Source organism: Condylura cristata, unplaced genomic scaffold (assembly GCF_000260355.1).
Source record: "Condylura cristata isolate star-nosed mole 26May11 unplaced genomic scaffold, ConCri1.0 scaffold00012, whole genome shotgun sequence".
Taxonomy (NCBI): domain Eukaryota; kingdom Metazoa; phylum Chordata; class Mammalia; order Eulipotyphla; family Talpidae; genus Condylura; species Condylura cristata.
Genome location: NW_004567113.1, coordinates 22,011,177 through 22,031,767, shown reverse-complemented (window position 1 = coordinate 22,031,767; position 20,591 = coordinate 22,011,177). Strand labels below are relative to the sequence as shown.

Below are 20,591 nucleotides of genomic sequence, written 5' to 3'. Positions count from 1 at the left end.
GCTCCTGCTATGAGTGAAACCATCCGGTATTTTTCTTTTTCTTTCTGGCTTTCTTTCACTAAGGATGAGCCTAAGTAGCTGTATAATTTTTTTCTACAGCTTCTAAAGAGTAGCTAAAATACTTTAACATTTTAGTTTGTTACTTCCAAATGTCTGTGTTGTTATGTATTTGGAAAACTGTATCGGCTTCCTTATAGCTGTAAGGAGCAAAACCCTAGCTCAAATTTAAGGATAAAAGAAAATAGAACAAATGCACAAAATCAAGTTCACTCCACTCAAGTCAAATCCACATAGCTACAATACAAATATACTAGGAATCCACTTTGCAGTCCTATATACATACGATTAAATTTGCAGCAAGAGGATGGAAAAATAATGAGCCTGTTAGCAAAGAACCTTTTCATAAAGTTCAGGAGACTGGCAGTACCCAGTGGGCAGGATGCATCATAAGAGCCCCAGAAATCTCTGTATCTTCAAGGAATTGGAAGGGATGTCACTTCTCTCATCAGACTCTGGAGTGGGCATCAGAACCATGACCACCAGCATAGAGTCCATCAGCATCACAAATTGGCTTATGTTTGGTGTCCATATATATGCCACTTCTCAGAGGCATCTTATTGGGAGCATTTGTTCCTTTTTATTTAGGTGGCATCTTGCCACATAGCCCTGGTTTCATCTCCCCTTGTTTTTGTGTGTCTTCTTAAACAAGTGATTGATTTTATTTATAACTTAAATCAATCCATAACTTGATTCCCCTACAAAAATTGCCCCCATTTTCCCATCAGTCAGGATAATTACAATGTCAACACATATACCACATGAATCAGTCAATATCATTAAAATATCAATGCATGTAACATCTGATTGTCTTCAGGAACACTCTGCTCAAGGAGAGAAGAATGGTAGCAACAGGAAAGATGAATTAAGTACTATGTCCCAGGCACTTTACTAAGCATGTTATGTGTTTTATTTGCTTTTCTTAACAATGCTCTGAAATAGATATTACCATAATCAGTTCATAGTTCTCAAGCCTTCCATTTACCCATGCCTTTCCAGTCTAAGAGGAAAGTGAAATATAATGGTTCATGAGTTTGCTGGGGCTACCAACAACTAATTGGCTTAAACAATAAGATTTTATCTTTTCATAATTCTGGAAGCCAGAAGTTCTAGATCAAGGTGTTACTAAGGTTGGTTGCTCGAGAGGGCTGTGAAAAAGAGTCTGTTCATATTTTTGTTCTAGTTTCTGGGGGTTTGTCAGCAATCTGGCATTCTTTGTTTTTTGCTGAATCAACCCAATATCTGCCTTTATCTTCATAGACTACTCTTTCTCTGTGTCTTTCATAAGGACAAAGTTACCTTGAAAATAAGCTTCATATTGTTGAAATAAGACTAATCTCTTCTTAGAATATTGACCTTTCTTAGAAAAATTGTAAATGTAAGTGTACTTTGTTGTCTCTAATATATTACATATAAATCTGCTTGAAGACAAGATAGGTCTCCATGAGCTTGATGAATGGAGGCTTTCTTTCTCAAGGAACTGGGAGCCATCTGTTTGAACTGTAAGCATCAAGGGAAAGAACACCACTATATCCCTTTTCTGTGGGAAGGTAGTATCCTAATATCAGAGGGGCCTGATTCCAAGCTGAGAATCATTTCTGAAACAAAGATTTGTTTGTTTTCTTTCTGGATAAAGCCAATTCACTACCACACAGTTCACGCCAATTACCAGATAAAATTAGCATGAACTATGTGTGTGCTGACAAGTCCTGTTCCTTGACTAGTGATTTATCTTAAAAACATGCATGTAATGAGCTACATCTGTGTAGCTCTCCAAGATTTTTACTTTGTAGACAACTTTGGGAATTGGACTACAAGAGCATTGGAAACAAAAGCAGAAATAAACAAATGGAACTAATCAATCTCAAAGATTTCCGCACAGTGAAATAAACTATAGTCATAACGAAAAGACGGCCTACAAAATGGGGGAGAAGGATTATATCATACATCAAGAAGGGGCTAACACCCAAGGTCTTTAAGATACTCACAAAACTCAATAAAAAGAAAACAACTAGCACAACCAGACAAGGAAGGAAAAAAAGCTAAACACGTACTTCTCAAATACATATGGGCCAAAGAAGGCACATATGTGCCAAAAGGCACATTTACAAGTATTCATCATCATTTATGATTAGGGCAATGCAGAAGAAATCACAATGAGATACTACCTCACATGTGTGACAGTGGCCCATGTCGAAAAGACCAGTAAATGCAAGTGTTGACAATGCAGTGGGCAAAAAAGAACTCTCACATTTTGTTGCTGGGAATGTAGACTGCTCAAGTCCCAGTGAAAAATACTATGGAAGCTTACTGATTTATGAAAAATGTATCTTCTTGGGGCCTCTTTACTGGTGCAAGGGCTTAAGTCTCAGGGCTAACAAGCTATTGTCAGACACTACAGCATGAGTTTTGATCCCCAGCCCAACCAGGGGAGGTGACCCACATGGCTCAGCATATCCCTCCTGTCTAACTGGCTAGCCCCCTCAGCCATATATTTCAGTTAATCTGCCTGTTCTGCTTCCCACTCTGTCTCTGATGAATCCTCTTACCCCTCCACACCTCTGGCCTATACCCCAGTTCTTGTATGCATAAATAATTAAATCTTTAAAAAATGAGTGCTTTGATGGTGGGTGTGATATGTTAACTTACATTTGAAAAAATATGAACCTGTACACTTAGATCATTACATTTTTTAAAACAATGTTATCTCAGAAAAAAATAATACAACCTTTAAAAGTATATTTTGTGATTTTGTGTATCTCCTGATTTAGAAAAAGGAAGCATGGACTTATGATCACTATAACATTGAGAAAAGTCAAGAGAAAATAAATACAGTAGGAAAGGTAAGCCAAAGCAATTTTAAATTAAAAAAGTTCTGCCCACTTTTTTTTTTAAACCTTCTTTGTTTTGATAACAAATATCACATTCTCTCCAAAATGAGGAGGGGAAGAGAGGGAGACAAAGTGCAGAGGAGGACACAATACATTATGGTGGGGATTATCAGGACTTTGGTGGTGGGTGTGTGTGGTAATGCACACCTAAGGGTGTGATACCACAGTTGTAAATCATGTATAGTGTTGTAACCCAATATTAGAACAATAGAAAATGAATTAAATGTAGTTTTAATTTATAAAGTTTTTATTCATTACATTCCTTATTGAACGTAAAATCAGATATATGTCAAATTACCTCAAATCATTCAAGTTCTAGTTATCATTAAGATTATTTCTAAACATCTGGAAATCATTCCCGTTATGGCCAAAATTTACATTAAATTAAGGAAAGTTACAAATTAAGTCATTTTTACATAAAGTGAAAGAAAGTCAAGAAGAAAATAGCAGACACAATTCTGCCCCCAAATTGATGTACTTTTTAGTTTTCCAAGACTTTCAAGTTCATATGTATATATTTGTTATTTATATATGTATATGCATAAAATATGTGTATAAGCTGAATGTACTATTGAAAAAGCAATCCCAAAATTTAAGAATTTGGTTATTTTTAATTACCCCCAACAACTTGAACTACATGTGGGTTTCTACATCATTCTCATCGATTAGTTCTGTATATATATTTTTAAACATATCAAAGAAAAAAAGCAAACTTAAAAAGATGATAATAGGGAAAAATTCATTTTGCTTTTTTAAGATACATAGATCTCAATGCCATATGAATATGTGTGAGCATTCTCCTGGCTCTGTCTACAAATCTTTAAGTAAGAAAGTGAAGATTGAAGAAAGCTTTAATCTCAGATGTATGTAGTGAACATTCTTAGATCTCAGTTCTTAATTTCAATGTAGACCCCTTCATTTGCTGTTCATAGTGCATATCAAACTTCTCATTTAGTGCTACTGTAAAGTGATTCTTCCAATCTCCTGAAATCCCTGTAAGAAAAAAAGGAAAAGTAATAAATATTCAAAACAAAATTACAGTTAATACTCATCACATTTATTAACACCTAATAAAGTTTTACTCGTATAATTCTCAATTGTAGGAATAAATATATATATATATACCATATGTGATATGCATGTAAAATATGGACCATATGCATAGCATATACTTAAATTTGAACTGGCAAAGAAGTTTTTAAATAAACAGGAGATTTTGCTCTGTGACTCTTCTCTCTTAAACTGCTTAACCTGATTTTTCTCCAATTTCCTCTCAAATGTTGTGGTTCCTGAAATAAGATCCACATTTTACTTGTTTTCAAGATATGAAATATCTTCTAAAGCTGATAACACTCAAGTCAAGATTTATCTTTCCATGTTCTAAGTTGGCATGACATTGCCACCGGAATTCCAGAGAAGTGCCCAAAGTTCAACTGATTTCAAAGATAAATTCATTTTCTACCTAATATACACATATGTTTTTTAAGAAAACAAAACAGAACACTAAGCTTATCATAATTATTAGCTATTTCCTTCCAGATTTTCTTTCACTTTATGTAAAATGGCTTCATTTTTCATATTTTAAAGTGTTCATTGCACTTTTTTCACCCTATTGTTCCATAATCTGGTTAACAGCAAAGCTTTGTTTCCAAGGTATAAGCTCAGAAGCTGTCACTCAAACACAACATTTAGATTTGTCATCATCAGTCAAAGGAAGTTCGGATGAGGCTTTCGCATAGCTGTTGACTCATCACCTCGCAGTTAACTCTGCTGGCAAAGTACCTCAGCGTTTCCCACCAGGGTTATTATAAGAACTTAGCAGGCCCTCTCTTTTCTTTTCACTGACAGAAGGATATCATCCGTGTGCTTTAAATTACTTCATAACTCATTTGCCTCTTAGATTAAAGAGTGCTAAATTTTCCCAGTGAAATGACCAAAGATGCCAAAGGTAGAAGATGGAGAAAGTTTGTACTGAGAATTGAGTAGAGTAAAAGAGAGTAATACTAAGCAGCCTTTGATAAGCATGTTATTATTATAAGCTCAGTGTTTTGTTTTTTAAAAATATGTACACATATATTTTGAAAAAGGAGGCTAAAAAATTTTAAGAAGAAATAATTAAAATGGGGTCTTCCTGGTGACACAAAAGGTTAAATCTCAGCACTGTGAAGCAATCCACAGCCACTAAATCACCAGTTTGACCCCTGGCCAGGCAGCTGCCCCACATGAGGAAGCAGACTCTCCTGTCTGACGCGCTGCTCCCCTCAGCGGGATCTGCCTCTTCTACACCCCACTTTCTCTGGTGAGTCCTCTCACTGTCCTGCACCTCTGGCTTGCACCCCAGCTCTTGTATGCATATGTAAACAAATTTTAAAAAAATACATAATCTAATTTGTGCGCTAAGCCTCTTTGTATCGGATCCCTCTTTTTGCCAATTGGCAAGATAGCTATTCCTATTATTTAAAAAAATTACTTGATTTCCTCACTGCCAATTTGGGTCAAAGGGCAATATTTTCATTATTCCATTGTTGAAAAAAAACCCCACAGATTTTTACGTTACCTGTAAGGCAAGATGTTTCACTACTCTGCATATTTTACATGCCTTTGGAGTTCAAATACTTTTTTTTTTTTTTAAGATTTATTTATTTATTCATACAGAACCAGGGTACAAGCCAGAGGCGCAGGGGCTATGAGAGGCTTCACCACAGACAGGGTGGGGAGGAGAACAGGCAGATTGCCTAAGTACACTGCTGAGGGGAGCAGAGGGCGGTTCAGGAGTGGTCTGCGGTGCCATGTGGGTCACCTCCGGCGCCAGGGATGGAACTAGCAATGAAGTGGCTGCAGCCAGCTTGCAGTGCTGTGTCAAACCCGTTGCGCCACCAGAGAGGGTCCTCAACTGATGACTTTCTGTAACGACAGAGATTAGTCATTTTCTCACCCTTTCTCATGAAGGAATGCACTTTTTGATTCATGAATTCTTCTGGCAGTATTGTGTAATTAGTAAATGGGTTCTTCTTCATCTCCTGGAATGTTGTATGTTGTATAATCTTGTCCACCAGTGTCTCTGATGGCTTCCTTCCAAGAAAGTGTATCAATTTTATCACCTCTTTTCTGATATCCTAATGAGAAAAAATATTTTAGGTCTCAGTTGCTAAAATAGAATAACTTGTTATTTGGATTCAAAAAAAGAGAAAGAAAATTTTTTTTCATAATGATACTGGAATTAGATTTCTATCTAGGAAAAAAGGTATGTTCTTAACTTCTCCAAACATAATTTTCCTCATCAAAAAAAGGTTATAAATAAATATATTTCAAAGATTTTTAGAACACTAAATTAGATGTTTATAAATGTTTATTTTAGTCTTTTGATGTACAGTTATGCTGGATAAATATCACCTAATGTACAGAAGCCAGAAATTTTCAAGAGTATATATCCACTTGGTTTCCTGGGTCTTAAGTTATGTACATGTTTATTCTTCTTAGATAACAAGTTGTTTCCATAGTGTTTGTATCTGTTTACATTCCTATCAACAGAGTGTGATTTCTCATTAACCCACAAACTACAATAACGGTGTTAATGTGAAACTTAATAAATTATTGTTAGGCAAGTGGGTGTGAAATGTCATTTCATAACAATTTTTATTTTGAATTACACTGTTTACTAAGGAATTTAGAGGAAAACTAAATTCTGAGGCTATTTCAAAGGCACCATGCATTTGCATATTACTGTTCTAGAGTTCTCTTTACTGATGTTTTTCTGGAAGTTTGACAAGAACTAAGAGTTCTTGGATATTGTAGTATCTTATCACCTTATCTTACAAGGATAGAGTATTTTTGAAGTGTATGGCCATTCTATACAATTCCATCTGTTCTGTCTTCTACTTCACTATTTCACTAATCATGCTGTATCCATAGCTTAAACTATGTCTTAACTTTATAATTTTTATTTTTTAGAAATTCACTTTGTTGTTTCTTCATTATCTGGCTCATTAATTTTAATAACCTCGTGTTATTTTGTAAAATATCTAATTTATCCCATTATTTCTTTAAAAATTAAGTACAGTTAACTTTTAGTTCTTGTCAATAATTTCAACAGCTATCTATTTTGAGGACAATTGGCCCTCTTGCACATGTGTGGCTGTGCCTGTGTGTGTGTGTGTGTTTTGTTTTATGATATAAACTCATATTCTTTTAAGTTTTATCTTTAGCAATTATTTGAGACTTGGCTTATATTGAGTTAAAGAAGATTTTCATTTTTTAGATTGAAATCTGTGCTGATTATTGTAGCTTTTGAAGGTGACTGCATCATTTACTTAAAGGCAAATTTTTGTATTAAAGTACTGTTAAATGCTAATATTTTATAAAGTAGTAAGTTGCCCATGTTTCCAGTTTCTCACCTCTTTCATATCTTCGTAAAAAAGAAAAAGCAATTGTGAATCATTTCTCTTTTCCCACCAAGACTGTGTATGTTTATACCAGGAGCCATAAGGAACTAAAATTAGAGATAAAAACAGCATAAGAACATAGTATCATCTTTATACAACTTGAAAATGAGTGTTCAGACAATAGTAGCAATGTGTAAATACAAACAAATGATTGTGGAATAAAAATTAGAATTAACTGCACTTCCTAAGCAAATTTATTTGCAGCAAGAAAGGCAAACTATGTTAAATAACCTACATACAGACATAGTCTAAACTTTCTTGGTAGAACAGGGTTTATGATAAAGAGAAAATTGAAGTATTCCTCCCATAAATTAGATGTAGAACTTAAGAGAGAATTTTTAAAACTGGTTTGTGCTTGTGTGCGAGTGAAAATTTTTAATAATCAGAAGGATATATACAGGTCTCAAATTTACTATTTTTATACTAGCTTTGCCAACTGAAGCTAGTAACTACATATTTATATAATTTCACACATATATATATGTCTATAGATAATTTTAATTAAGTAATTTTTTCTAATTTTAATTGTAGTTTAGGTGATAAGTGGTGACTTCTTAGAAATCTTCTTCATTATTCTCATTTTACAACACTTAGAGATTTGGGGAATGATGTGATATAAACAAATACTGTCTTTCCTTTTCTCTTTCTTTATCTTCCTTCATACATATGCAAGGATGTCACCAATAAAAAGCTGAGAGAGTAAAGTAGTGATGAGTCAAAATATTATGCTTTGTATTAAGTCACTACATATATTTTTCTGTATTCAACTTATCTGGCATTTTCCTTTACAGAGAAAGTGATATCATGATATTTGTAATGATCTTAGTCATCCTTTTTGTAGAGGGGCAACATTATCTTTCACTGCCTTCTAATGAGGGTTTTGGTCAACTTGAGGCATATGTTGCAGGCAGTGTTTTAGCAAAATTGTTTTCAAAATATGGACTAAAACAGATATATGGTTTAATTTTGTTGAGTCGATCATTTATTTTCCACTTATTGCTACAAGATCATAATGGCCTTCTTTACTTGCGGCAGGTGTCTCTTTCCCAAACACTTTTTTCATCAACTCTACTTACTAAGTTGCTTTAGTCTGGAGTTAAATAAAAAGACAAAGTTCCCCAAATTTCAGCTTACAATCTTGTATGGTCATGATAAATGTATTTCAAACAGTCAAACCAGGTAGTTGGATGCAGAATGAGTAAAATCTTTGTAGATAGTTGAATGTCTTAATGAATTATAATCCAAAATTTCCCTTGGAAACAAGTGGGAAGTCTCTCTCCTCTTCTATTCATTTTAGCCTTATTCAAGGAGCTATAATAACATTCTGTGAAATAGCTTTCAAATAAAAAGATTCAAGAAAGAGAAATGGACACTGAGTCTCAGTCTTAGAGAAAGAGAGAAAATTAAATGTGATCTTCAGTCCTCAAACACTCTATTTGTTTTGAGGCATTGAACTGCAATGTCCAGATTCTGTCCATTTGCCTTCTACCTGTGGGACCCTGCTATATGCTTGCTGTAAAATTCAAAGGTTTCTCTAATTCCTATACTTACTTAATTCCTATACTTAAGGCTCAAGGAAAGTAACAGGACAGACAAGAAACTTTTCTCAGAGATGTCATTTGTTTTGTGTTCTTTATCTTAAGAATTCAAAGAAAGCTATTCTTACCTTGGCCATCCATAAATTTCTCCACAAACTCTGAAAATGTTCCAGGATTTGGATGAACAGGCACCATTAGAAAGAAGTAATAATAGGAGACAGCCACATCCTTGGCGTTCCGGCATAGATAGATCATCTAACAGGACAAAAATCATATATTAAATGAAAACAATTTTTCAAACACTCTCATCAAGATTTAAAACTAAAGCCTATATGCTTTTCAAATATAACCATAATGCATAATCATTGCAAAAATGGGTAAAATATATAAAATTAGAAAACTCCTTTAATAATCTGAAGTAGCAGCATCTTTTTTTATTGTTGTTCATTGTAATGCTATTTCTCACTTTCCATTTTGTCATTTTAATGTGAAATAACTTGTTTCAGTATCACAAGTTCCACTGATATAAACTGACCAATAGATCATTATCCCCAATTTATAACTGAAGAAACTAAACAGAATCAGAAGGAACTAAGATGCTTCAGAATATATCACTGAGGATAGTTTAATGTTAAATCAATCAATGTAAAAAAAAGAACTCTGGTTCTTACTGACAACACTACTATTAAAGAAGTGCATGCTAGAGGGAAAAAAAAGTTTTACTGTTTTCCTCACATTCTGGAAGAAAACTTCCTGTTTATATAGTCTATTGAAATGCACATTGGTCTCAATTGAAAATATAATCTTCAACCCTTATTAAATTTCCACTTTCCATGTTATAATATCAATAAGCTAGCAAACTGAAAGCACTGATTTTGGTTGCTGAGGTAGACAAGAAGTTCTATTACCTAGTATAAAGAATTGATCATTTTGCACCTCAATTTTCCATCCACTAAATAAATGATTGAGTTGGATCAGATCACTATGTTTTTTTTTTTTTTTTCTAGTTCTGAGTCTTAATATCACAGGAAAAGATCTGCAAAGTAAACACTTTATCTTTCCCTTCTTCCTCTGGTACCTGAACAAATGCTACCAGGGAAGACTGCTCTAGATTTTCCCATTTACCAGTGTCATTAGACTCACTATTTTGTCTTATTCTAAGCTCTACAATTTCAAAACATTTTGAACTTTTAGGATTTCAATACATTTAATTTTTGCAACTTCAATATTATTTTTTATAAGTTTATTTTTACATCATTTTGTACATTTTTTTTTTCATCTCAATTGTAATCCCCGCGGGTTTCCCATCACCAAGTCACCCGTGTGCCATCACCATAGTCCGGTGCACTTCCCTTCCCCCCCCATTTTTGATCCCATTCCCCACTCCACCCCCACAAAATGTCTCTGGTATATGGCTGTTCATTATTCTTATTATTTTCTTGCCTGGTCCATTATACTCCTGCTATGAGTGAAACCATCCAGTATTTTTCTTTCTCTTTCTGGCTTATCTCACTAAGCATGATCTCTTCCAGCTCCATCCAAGTTCAACATTATTTTTTTTAAGATTTAGTTGTTTATGGATACAAGAACTGCGGTACAAGCCATAGGTGTGAGAGGGTGAGAGGATTCACCAGAGGGAGAAGAACAGGCAGACTGACTGACCCACTCCTGAGGGTTAGAGTGGGTGAGACAGGAGAGGTCTGCTCCCCCCCCACCATGGTGGGGGTGGGAGTCGAACTCAAACCGCATTGGCTGCCAGATAGCTTTAGAGTGCTGAAGCTTTAACCTGTTGAGCCACCAGGGAGGCCCATAAATTAACTGTCCAACTACTACAGACTAAAAGTGAAGTTTCTTTTTTGTTGAAGCTATCTTTAGACACAATCTTATTTACTAATCACCATAGATCTTTTTGCTTATTAGCTGAGAAATTCTTTGCAACTAAATCCACGAATTCAGAATTTGCAGCTCTTTCCTTTATTATTCATGTTGTTCACACTGTCTTGACTAGTCTCTCTGCCTAAAAATCCATAATACAAGGACCCCAATGAAGCTTTTTATTTTCCCATAATGACAAGGGAGAAAGGGAAGCAAAATTCAGTCCCTCTTTTCTTAAACCTCCATTCATTTATCTTTTCTCTCTTTGGCATATTCTTAATTCTATGCTTCAAAATTCATGTTTTTTTGTCTTACAAGAACCTCTAAGTCTTTCCTGAAGACATGGCTTCCCTCAATTTCTACCAAGTCAGAGTTACTAGTTTAACAATAATTTACTTGGGATCATAATCCATCTTAAAATTGCTGCACGCGGGGCCCTCCCTGGTGATGCAGCTCGTTAAAGCACAGCACTAAGAAGCTGAAAAGCCACGTCAACATGAGTTTGATCCTTGCCAGGGAGGTGGTCCACATGGCACAGCAGACTTCTCCTGACTTGCCTGCTGCTCCCCTCAGCAGTGTACTTCATCAGTCAGCCTGTTCTGCTCCCCACTCTGTCTCTGGTGAATCCTCTCACCACCTCTGCACCTCTGGCCTGTACTCCAGTTCTGTATGCATAAATAAATAAATCTTTTTTTAAAAAAAATGCTACATATGAAAGGACCCTGTTCCTGTGGTACACTATAACTCTCCAAATTGATGCCATTTCCAGGCTTGAGGTCATTCCGTTGTTTTAATTGAAGATTTGAACACCTACCTCTCAGCATTACTTTCTATTCCAAATCCTGTCTTTATCTTGTATAATTTTAATATCTCTGTGCATGACTCATCTGATTATCTAGATTTTTGGACTCATCAATCATTACCTCTATTTTACCACAGCCAAGCCTTTTAAAAATCAAACTATGAAACTTGTCAGTACCACAAAGTTTTCACATCTGAAGTCTTATCCTGGAACATTATGTTTTCTTCTAAATTCTGCTCTTGCCTTTTTCCTTATCAGTTATTTCTAATATATGCCCTCCTACAAACACTCCAGGACATCAGTTCTATTGTATGCAATGATTTTTCTCCTCTGATAAACATATTTTTTTCAGTTTCTTCTTTTTTAACACTTAAAGTTTTGGTCGACTGCTTCAAACACACTAATCATCTCAATCCATTCATCTTCTTGTCATAAAATTGATCACCATGAAGATAGTCAGGGCATGAATTCATCCAACTATCTACTACTCTATTGAGTTTTGAGATAGTTTTTAGGAGACTAGACTTTTGCAAATGTATAGTGTCTATTTTCATTTGAGAAGTAAAGGGTAAGAACAAGACTATAGTCCATTCTCAAAAAAAAAAATGACTTGTTCAGATCACTTTAAAATTTGGCAATGGCATATCTCTTGGAAAATATATGTGTGGTATTGTTAATGAGAAATTCTTTGTGTATGATTTTTAGCAGGATGGATGTGGTCTATTTAATATTGTTTGTGATAAAAGAACAAAAAACAAAAACATTGGAATCTTCAGAATTTTACATTATGGATCTCCAGAATATATCAGACATCAGTGTACAAAATGGAAATGTTTATGGCTGTTTTAACTCCCCGTTTATTGTTAGTAAAGATTGTAAGCAGTACTTTAATTAACATATCTATAGTATGGGTCATAGTGTGTTAAAGATCTTAAGCAACCATGTCAGTGGTGTTAGACTTGATAATTTGCCTGCAGTTTGGATTAAATGTATCATTCATAAAGAAGAAACAATTGATCATAACAGTCAAAGTTATGTCTGTAACTCTTCATTATCACTGAGTAGAGTCAAAATGTAATTTGACTTCAGTGTCTGCTGTAATTAATCCCTGTCTCATCCCCCCCTTCACTTATCCAAGTCAATATGTGCATTTGAACATTCGGTTAAATTGAAATGTTCAGTTAAATTGAACTGTTTTCAGAGCGCTGGGATTGCCTCTATGATTATGTAGATTAATTCCTTTACATCTTCTAAGTACTGGGATATGATATGTCATGGATGCATTTCCTGGTCTTGGCTAAAATTCTCTTACTTAACTTATGACATCTCCTTCCTTATTTATTTTGTTATTTTCCTTAATAGGCTAAATTTCCATGAAGGCAAGGATTACATTTTCTTGATAATTGTTATACCCCTGGCATATGATTCACATTTAATTATTTATTATATGACATATTTGTTACTTTATTGCATACCACTTGTATCCTTGTTTAGTTCATTTGTGTGTTTCATGATTCCAAGAACAATAGTTTGCAAAAAATAAATTCAAAATAATCAATTATAAGGAATACAAAAACAGCTACTATCTTATTAGTGTTTACAATGGGCTAGACACGATGGCAAGCATGTTACAAGCACTACTTCATGTAATCCTTATATAGCTCCATAAAGAAATTGTTATTTTTATCCTTCTTTTACATATGAAGAAACTGTGATTTAGCAGAGTTTACCTGTTTTTTCAAAATCAACTCTACAATTGGAATTTAATTCTAGACTCTATGTTGACTATATAAACTGCATTTACTAAATGTTTATAAATTCAATAAAAACAGAGTAAGGGTATTCCTGGACTTGATTATTCTAAAATCTTTGAGTAAGATGAAGCGTTAAGAATAGCTAATTATTATTACCTTGCATTTCTTTTCCCAAAATGATACTGGAAGAAGTTCAGGTGACAAATGAGTCTTCACAATCCTAGGAGATTCCATTTGTTTTAATTGTTTTACTCCTGATATTTTAAAAATTAAAGGTTAGACAACTTTATAAACAAAAAATATTTATTTGTATTTTTATAGATATTTTAAAATTTATTGTACTATAATAATAAATATGCAAAAGAAGTCTATATAGATGAAATTATAGAACAAAATGATACCAAAATAAATGTCACTACTTCAGAAACATCATTACTAACATTTTGTTAAGTAGCTTTTCATTTAAATATAGCTGTATGTTTAAACTCATAGTACCCATACACAGATGTGATTTTTATTACCTTATAATTATCTCTTTTCCTCAATATAGTATACTGAAACTGCGATATAAAAATGTTTTCTAAAATTTTTGTTGATTTCATTGTTAATATAGCTTAACTTATTTTGTTGATTAACATTTATTTTGCTTCTAATTTTTCACAATACTAGACATTTATCATGAATATTTTTGCACATATCTTTGAAAAACTTATGACTTTTTTCCTAGTGACTACAATATTATCACATACCGCCAATAGAAAGATAAATGCTCACATATTACTAACTATACTGTAGACATATCAGTTATCCTTAATCATCTTATTCCCGATGAATACCATGTAATACCATCAATTTAAGTTTCATTTTACATGCTTTCTACATAGAAGACATAATCTCAATACCATTCTTGCTTATAATTTTTTTCTCTGCACCATCTATCACTACAACTTAAAATATATATATATATAGTTTTAAAAAATCAACTTTAACATTACCATTTAGCATATCTTCTTTTCTGCATTCCAGGAAAGGTATTCGATTAAAAATAGCATCTTTGCACTTTTCCACATCACCTTCTTTATAGATCATGTCTACTATTTCACTAATCCAAGTTGTACCTGTAAAAATTAAGCAAAGTGGAGTCTCCCGATGACCATGCATGGCTGATCACAGGAGTGTGGGTGTAATATCATTTGAAAGGATCAGAATAGCCACTGAACTCAGAAATATGTCTTCTGATTTTTAATCTCATAGTACCCAAAAAATATACTAAGTAAATAAAGATAATAATTGTAGTATGACATGACAATGGTTAGAGTCCAAATTTATCCATGATTATGGGGCCCAATGGAGGACTCTGGATATTTTGGCGGTAGGTGTGGCATAGTTACATAGCTCTGAATAGGTCTGAGCTTATTCCCCTAAATCATATACAATATTGTTGGCCAATGTTATCTCAGTGCAATTAATTAATTTAAAATATTGATACATTTTTAAAAATTGTGATATCTTACAAGTTCACAATTTGGATCTAAATTGAATTTAAACTGAACATAAATATAAACTTTGACATTGCACCTAAAAAATAAGGAGTCTTAAATACCAGCTAATGCATTCAAGTATGCTTTCAACTGCATGCTTTACTAAAATCTTTCTTATGCTTCAAGTTATGTACTAGTTCAGAAGACATAGAAAATAATACATCTGGACCTCTTCCGACAGGGGGCAAAGACCCTTAAAAAGTAAAAAGCAATTTTAAATAATTATAACACTTCTTTTTTCTTAAGGTTATAAGTAGACATACAATTTTAAAGAACTGCAAAAGGGAAACATTTAACATTAGTTAACCTAATGTTCATCCAGACAGGGAAGAGAGGTGAAGAACAATGTTAGTTTGTGTATTTAAATATTTTAGATCTTTGAGTATTTTAAATATTTAAGATATTTAAATGCTAAATGGAATATTGAAGTATTTTAAGTATTTTAGATATTTAAATGCTAAATGGAATTACCAGATAGACAAGTCTGGATTAGACCTTTCTGATTGTTAAATACCTATTAATTAATAAGTTGAGATCATCTGTAACTATGATTAATAAGTTGAGATCATCTCAGGGAATGAGATTGCTTTAAAATTAGAATTTAGTGATTTAGGGCCCTCCCTGGTGGTGCAGCAGTTTGAAGCACTGCACTAAGAAGCTCAAGGCCACTTCCGCATGAGTTCGATCCCTGCCTGCCCCTTAGGAGATCCACATGGCGTGGCAGACCTCTCCTGGCCCGCCTGCTGCTCCCCTCAGCAGTGAGTGTACTTCATCGATCTGCCTGTTCTGCTTCCCACTATGTCTCTAGTGAATCCTCTCACCCTCCGCATCTCTGGCCTATACCCCGTTCTGTATAAATAAATCTTTTTAAAAAAAAAAATTAGAATTTAGTGATTTAAATAGAGGATCTGGCTAAAAAAGACACTTTTAAATCTGTCAAAATTGCTTATACTTAGACAATAAAGACAATAATGATGTAATATTAATGCAGTTATTCATTTTAAATTTATTTGTATTACAAAATTCACCAATCTATGCTACATATTTTAAAAAATGTATCCACAGTGTTAATGCACTGTTTAAATTACTGGAACTTATGACATTCTCAGAAGAGAGTTATAATACTCTATTTTTCTTTGTCTTAATCAAAACTACTACATCAGTCATTATTTAATATGGATAATGAGTATAGAATAAGTGAACTATTTAATATTTACCTTGAAGATGAGTTTGTCATTTGTAGGTGAAAAGCAACTCTGAGTTAACAAGGAGACTTACCAGATTTGGGATATGTGGCAATGACAATGTCATCAGGCCTTGCTTGGAATGTCTCCACATCAGACCAGTATTTGAGAAAATCCTTGTACATTAGAATTCCCTGTATTCTGCCAAAGTTTTCATAATAGTCAGACTTGGAAGAATCCATTAGAGTGGTACACTGCAAAAAAAAAAAAACATATATTTTCCATTTTGCATGTACGTTAAAATGTTTAAACATTAGTGACAGCTCTGTATCTTGAGCTCTCTTTGGTGTCTGGTGTGGATCAGCTGTTATGCAGATAAAGTAGTCATATGAAAGATGTAGCAAATCGTGGTGCATTGAGAGTTTCTAACCCTATTAAGGAGATCAATCTAACATATAAAAGAATAAGAGTATAAATAACTACAAAGTAAAATGTTTAAAACTGTAAAAATGTGTGAAACACTTACATTACCATATTTATATATATTAAGTTCCATGATGAAGGAAAATCACACAGTTTATGTGTCAAAATTTACCAGGCATGTTAAAAAACAGGAAGCTTAGAAATACATTATTTTGGCCAAAACCATTTTATTTAGTACAAACATTAAGGAATTATAAAGATCAGTGATAATTTTGATACTTATTGCCAGATCTACTTAGTTCCTAAGTATATTTCATTTAATGCATTTAAAGGCTTGGTGAGTAGGTTTAAAAGATGAAATTGATGGCATTGGAATAGATAAACCTAAGCCACAGGTTCTTAAGGATACAAGATTCTTCTGTGATAGCTAATATTACCTGTAATTTCCTCACTCATTTGATTAGTAGTTACTGGGTATTAAAGAGCCTATTCAACTATAAGTACTTGATTTATATGAACTTATATTCCTATTATTCTAACACCATATGATAATGTAGAGAAATCTGACCTCTGAAATCACAGGAACAGTACACATTGTATGAACTATCGTGGATTAAAGCAGGGAAATATTTGCTTGATTTATATGAACTTATATTCCTATTATTCTAACACCATATGATAATGTAGAGAAATCTGACCTCTGAAATCACAGGAACAGTACACATTGTATGAACTATCGTGGATTAAAGCAGGGAAATATTTGCTATCAAAAATCCCCTAGAATGTATGTTACAAATATATAATAATCAGGACAAATTTATAGTTAATAATCTGCAAATGTCTACTATGTGTTTTTTTCCATGAGTATGACATTCATTTCATTTTGGTCCCAGATTGCATGCTAACAGAAGCGCAAATAGATTTATTTATTTTTAACCAGAGAAAGGCTTTAGGAACCAAGAATACTAGTTATGGTTGTTTTTAAAGGGCAAAGAATCCTAGTCCTTAAAGGCAAACTCAAATCTTTCAAAATTTCCCTGTCAGGTATGTTAGATACAATCTCACCCAAATTATGAAGTTTAATAAGAAGTCAGTTTGTCCCTAAAACTTTCTTCTTACTCTGAGAAAATAGATCTCTCACCAGAAGACTGGCATGAAGGTTACTGCTTGCTCAGTCTATTGATTTCCTTTATTCTTTTCAACAACTTTCTTGGTGTTCTGCCAAGCTTGCAAAAACTTGCTGACAGTCGTATGGAAGCAACTGATTTATGATAAGACAGTTGGCAGGCTTCTGGAAGTACCTCCATCATCAATGATCAGTTTTGGCGCATTAAACTAGTTACCATATAATAAAGTTTCTTGGTTTTTCAACTTTTCTTGGCAAGTTATTTCATTTCATAATGCAAGGAATCACCCTATAGTTATACTCTTTTTTATAAAGACATATTTCAGTTAGAAACTGTTAGTTTCTTTATAACAGTGCTAGGTCATTGCTATCCAGAAACACCAAAATAAATAGTTAAAACTGTGATTCATCTGTTGAATTTCATTCAGACCATTTTTTCTTCTTTTGTGTCACCTTTCCTCCCTCTATTTCTTTTTCTTTTTCCCTTTCTATGTCCCTTTCTCCTATACCCCAAATTTGCCTTCCATCTAGCAATGCTGTGGGAATACTATCTCATTCCCAGTAACAGTGTTAAATGTTAGGATGATGAATATGGATGAATGGTGTTTACTTAGTCCTTACCATTTCAGACATGCCTGAATTTGGATAAAGTGACCCAAGCAAGGAATATCCAGCTTTTGTATAACATTCTACTCCAGATCTCAACACTGTATCATGGTAGGTACTCAAACATATTCAGTAAATTCAATTGCTACATCAAATCTCTCTGGGGTCCTTGTTTCTACTAAGGAGCCCTAGTCTAAATATTTACTATTCTGCTAATTTACTTGTCAGTGATACACAAAATACTAAGATTTCTGTTGTAGTTATCTGAAGTCTCTCACTTATAGTAGGAATATTTGCAAGACCCCTGATAACAACTGACTTCTGACCTATTTCACAGCAGTAAACACCAGATTAGAAGTCATTTTCCACTCTAGCTATTTCTGCAAATCCCTGTAGGATTTATAGGGTGATTATGACACTGTAGTTTTTGTTAAAACTCTTTAAACAAAAACACAACACTATATAAATGCAAGATATGTTGACATATGATTTTAAAACTCTAAATGCTTTCCACTAAGTTAATAAAGTATGGTAAAGACTATATCCTCCCTGTATTTCCTTTTGCAACAGTTTTGTGTTATGCAATTTGCATTATTTCCTATAGCTAAAATTTAAATATTAATGATCAGTAATAACAGTAAAAATACAACCTGTGTAGTTGATCCTGTGAAAGAAATTGGGTGATGTAGTAGTTTTCTTCAAATCTTCACCCAGGTTTTAACCTGCAAAAATATGAGAACCACGTCTGCTTTTGTAATGTTTCTGGTGAGCTTTTATTCTGAAGGCCAGATCAGGAGGAGGAGACTAATCTGTGGGGCTTGGCTTTCTGAAAAACCATGATGCAATAAAGTAATACAGAGATAGACACATACCTGTGGAAGCATTTAGCTACACAATCATTCATACAGAGATCTAGAAAGCCCGCGGTGTTAGTTTTCAATTTTGGCTCATAATCAAATTTCTATATTTTCTAGCAGTAAGCAATTGTGGGAAGGGGTGCAGAGGAAGTGAAAAGGAAGATGAAGAGCAGTATTTGGAGTATAATACAAGAGAGCTTGGAAAGGTGGAGTCCCTTACTCACTGACTAATGAATAATAAAATGGATGAAGTTGAGCTTCAAAAGAATAAACTTGCTGAAGGAATAAGAGGAGAGGAGAAAATGACAAGTAGTATGAAGGAAGCCAGAGGAGGAAATCTTGAGTCAAGAGACCTCTGTTAGTTTACTGTGTCCTGTCAAAGAAGGCTTTGTAGTATTTCCTTGTGTTTTAACAAATCATTTGAAAAACATTCCATTTCAAATCTTTGCCTTTAACTTTATTAGTCCTAGAAATCAAAAATAGATGACAGCTATGGAAAGAATGTAAACATACTCACCTTTATTGTTTAGAACCGTCACTTCTCTCTGGTGCTATTCACTCGTTTAATGGCACTGTGAGCTGTTTCTTGATAAAGTTAAACACTAATACTGAAATTTAGATAAATTAAGTGAAAAACAAAAAGAACCTTTCCGGATTTGGTAGAAAGATGAGACCTCCACCTTATATCTTTTCATGTTTCTGCACCTTATCTGTCTAGGAAATTCTCCCTTACAGGAAATCTTTCCTCCCCATCCCTTCTCTAACTCAGTTATTTGAATGTTTTATTAGTTAACATTCCTAGTCAGTTCATTAGTTTACAACTACACTGAAAGTCTTCCCTTATCTATTGCAAGACTGAATATCCCTAGAGTGACCTTCAAATCCTGTACTTTCTCCTATTTAGCATTAAATACCACATGCTATAATTAAAATTTACTAGTCCAGCTTTCTCCCCTGTGTAGACTAGGCATTAAATACACATTTACTGAATGAAAAGAAACTAGTGTCTTCAAGAAAAACAAGAAATTAAGACTACCATACTTGCTAGTTATAGAGGTCATTAATATGCAGCCCTAGTCAAAGTAAAAGGTTTCCAGGAAATGGGGCTTTTCAAGATAGAAAACTAAGGTAGAGGGCCCTCCCTGGTGGCACAACAGTTTAAAGCACAGCACTGCAAAGGTAGCTGCACTCACTTCAGTGAGTTCAACCCCCAGCCCCAAATCAGGGAGCTGAGCCACATGGCTCAGCAGACCTCTCCTGATGCGCCCACTGCTCCCCTCAACAATGTACATCCTTGATCTCCCCACTCTGTCTCTAGTGAATCTTCCCACTGCTCCTGCTCCTCTGGCCTGTACCTCAGTTCTGCATGCATAAGGAAATAAATCTTTAAAAAAAGAAAAGAAAATTGAGGTAGAGCAAGAGTCACCATGACTTGACTTCAAAATTATACTTTATATTATTTTTTTTTATGTAGTGGACTGTTTTATCTTTTAGC

The 20,591-nt window shown here is 33.9% G+C and overlaps 1 protein-coding gene across 1 annotated transcript; it reads right to left on the bottom strand.

The window, feature by feature from the left end:
- Positions 1-3,252: 3,252 nt before the first annotated feature.
- SULT1E1 (sulfotransferase family 1E, estrogen-preferring, member 1) lies at positions 3,253-18,968 on the bottom strand. Its single transcript, XM_004681239.2, has 8 exons — positions 18,890-18,968; positions 16,179-16,338; positions 14,355-14,477; positions 13,516-13,613; positions 9,057-9,183; positions 7,343-7,437; positions 5,884-6,064; positions 3,253-3,941 (listed from the first exon to the last, which is right to left on the bottom strand). Exons 2-8 carry the CDS (start codon positions 16,324-16,326, stop codon positions 3,829-3,831), a joined length of 885 nt encoding a protein of 294 aa, XP_004681296.1. The 5' UTR covers positions 16,327-16,338; positions 18,890-18,968; the 3' UTR covers positions 3,253-3,828.
- Positions 18,969-20,591: the final 1,623 nt, after the last annotated feature.